The following is a 2879-nucleotide window of genomic DNA, read 5'->3' on the forward strand; positions in this document are numbered from 1 at the left end:
ACCTGTAGTCCCAGCTACTTGAGAGGTTGAGATAAAAAATCACTAAAGCCTAAGAGTTGGAGATGGCTGTGAGCTGTAACACCATGACACTGTACCAAGGGCAACATACTAAGACTCTGCCTCAAAAAAAAAAAAGAATTTCTAAGTTGAGAACTAAATCAAGAACTCAATCCCAGTTGCAAATGAGGTCAAATTTTGAGACCCTTCACAGATCTCAACAATATTATATTATACTCTATGTGCCCTATGTGTAAGCCCCAGAGTAACACTGCAATGCAGCTATTACTATTCCTATTTTTAAGTGAGGATAATTAACCTCTAAGAGATTAAGTAAACTAGCCTAAGTCATATAACTATGAGTGGCAATCTGTGTCTACATACAAAACTCTGGATCTTTCCGCCTTAAGACAAGGCCCCTAAATATATTTACCTTAAGTCCTGTATGGTTTCCAGGTTCTTTTGTACAATATTTGCTATTTTTCCCATTAATGGACTAAGATGCAAATGTTGATCCACCAGGTAGGAGGAAAATTTTGACAGCATGTTAATATCAAACCTATTAAAGGAAATACATAAAGGAGGGCATTAGTATTTATTTTTACTTAAAACATATACATAGTTATAAAATAAAAGTAATCAAAAATACTAAGGTATCATTAATATAAAATGAATTTTTCTAAAACACTGATTATTATAATCACAAAAACAGAAAAAAAGAGAATCACAGATGAGTCCTTAAAACATGTTGAATGAATTAGACATGAATGCAAACTACAAGATTCTATTTCTCCTTTTTTGAAACAGAGTGCAACGCTGTTGCCTAGACTAGAGTGCTGTGGCATCAGCGTAGCTCACAACCTCCTCAAACTCCTGGATTCAAGTGATCCTTCTGCCTCAGCCTCCTGAGTAGCTACAAGTACCCACCACAATGCCCGGCGCATTTATAGTAGGGAAGGAGTCTTGCTCTTGCTCAGGCTAGTCTCAAACTCCTAAGCTCAATCAATCCTCCCAGCTCCGGCTCCCAGAGTGTTAGGATTATAGGTGCAAGATACACGCTAGCCTTTTTTTGTTGTTGTTGAGACAGAGTCTCACTATGTTACCCTTGGTAGAATGCCATGGTATCTCAGCTCACAGCAACCTCCAACTCTTGGGCTTAAGCGATTCTCTTGCCTCAGCCTCTCGAGTAGCTGGAACTACAAGTGCCTGCCATAACGCAGGCACTATTAAACACCATTTTTTGTTGCACTTGTCATTGTTGTCTTTAGCTGGACTGGGCTAGGTTTAAACCCACCACCCTTGATGTATGTGGTGGCGCCATAACTACTGTGCTATAGGCACCAAGCTCTTTTTTTTATTTTTTAAACAGAGTCTCACTATGTTTCCCAGGCTGGACTAGAGCTCCTGGACTCAAGCATCCCCCCTCTTAGCTTCCTGAGTAGCTGAGACTACAGGCCTGCACACCAGACCTGGTGCCCAGCTGGTTATGTATTTTTTTTTAAGTCTCTCTCTCAGAGTTACATACTAAGGCATTTACAGATAAGATAATGTTATTTAAAACATACTAAAGGGTAGGAGGCAGTGGGAGATGATACAGAGGAAACAAGACTGGCTATATGTTAATTTTTGAAGCCAGATGCTGAGTACATGGGACTTCATTATACTAGTCTGTCTACTTTTATAAATGAAAATCTTCTATAACATTTTCTGGTATTTTACTCTCACCAGAAAGTTAAAAGAACAAAAATAAAGAGGCAGTGCTCATAGCTCAGTGGGTAGGGCATTGATCACATACACCAAGGCTGGTGGGTTCGAACCTGGCCCAGGCCAGCTGAACAACAATGACAACTGCAACAACAACAATAACCAAAAAATCCAGGAATTGTGGCTGGCACTTGTAGTCCCACTACTTGGGGGGCTGAGGCAAGAGAATCACTTAAACCCAAGAATTTGAAATTGCTGTGCGCTGTGCCACGACACTGTACCAAGGGTGACATAGTGAGACTCTGTCTCAAGGAAAAAAAAAAGAATTTGAGGTTGCTGTGAGCTGTGACACCACAGCACTCTACCCAAGGCAACAGCTTGAGACTCTGTCTCCAAAAAAAAAAAAAAATCGGATTTATGGCTGCTAGTTGTGGCCTGTAATCCTAGCATTCTGGGAAGCCAAGGAGGATTACTTGAGGTTAGAAGTTTGAGACCAGCCTGAGCAAAAGCAAGACCCCGTCTTTATTAAAAATAGAAACAAAATTAGCCAGGCATAGTGGCACATGCCACTAGTGCCAGCTAGCTACTGTGTTTCCCCAAAAATAAGATCTACCCAAAAAATAAGCCCTAGCAGGATTTCTATGCATTTGTTAAATATAAGCCCTACCCTGATAATAAGACCTTGTGAAATACTGCATAGCCACGCCATGCATTTCGGCACAGACAGGTAAGGAAGACTGGAATACCTTTTATCTGCCACAGCTCCTTTCTCTGAGCAGAGCCATTCGTACTTGCGCGGGTGCACGTGTGGTAATCATGGACACAGGCATCCTATTGTGCACATGCGAATGGCTAGGGGAAAGGAGTTCACGCATCACTAGCACCAGCCCCACCAACAAAGTCGGCTCCCCCTGTCAGGTTCCAGAAGATGACTTAACTGTATTTGAATAATGTAAATTGTTGTATTATACTTAATAAAAATAAGACATCCCCTGAAAATAAGCCCTAGTGTGTCTTCTTCAGAAAAAATAAATATAAGACAATATCTTATTTTCAGGGAAACAGGGTAGTGGGGAGGCAGCAGTAAGAAGAATGCTTGAGCCCAAGAGTTTGAGGTTGCTGTGAGCTATGATGATGCCATAGCACTCTACTCAGAGTGACAAAGTGACATTGTCTCC

The 2879-nt window shown here is 41.1% G+C and overlaps 1 protein-coding gene across 4 annotated transcripts in view; it reads right to left on the reverse strand.

Annotated features, from left to right (window-relative positions):
* Window positions 1-2879, reverse strand: part of FASTKD1 (FAST kinase domains 1) — a 61994-nt gene that overhangs the window by 38536 nt on the left and 20579 nt on the right. For all 4 annotated transcript variants that reach the window (XM_023507536.1, XM_023507538.1, XM_023507537.1 and 1 more), the window contains one exon: window positions 431-556. In XM_023507536.1, the coding sequence (XP_023363304.1) occupies window positions 431-556 (126 nt within the window). The remainder of the gene's footprint in view (window positions 1-430; window positions 557-2879) is intronic.

This window comes from Otolemur garnettii, unplaced genomic scaffold (assembly GCF_000181295.1).
Source record: "Otolemur garnettii isolate 467f Iridium unplaced genomic scaffold, OtoGar3 scaffold00187, whole genome shotgun sequence".
Taxonomy (NCBI): Eukaryota; Metazoa; Chordata; class Mammalia; order Primates; family Galagidae; genus Otolemur; species Otolemur garnettii.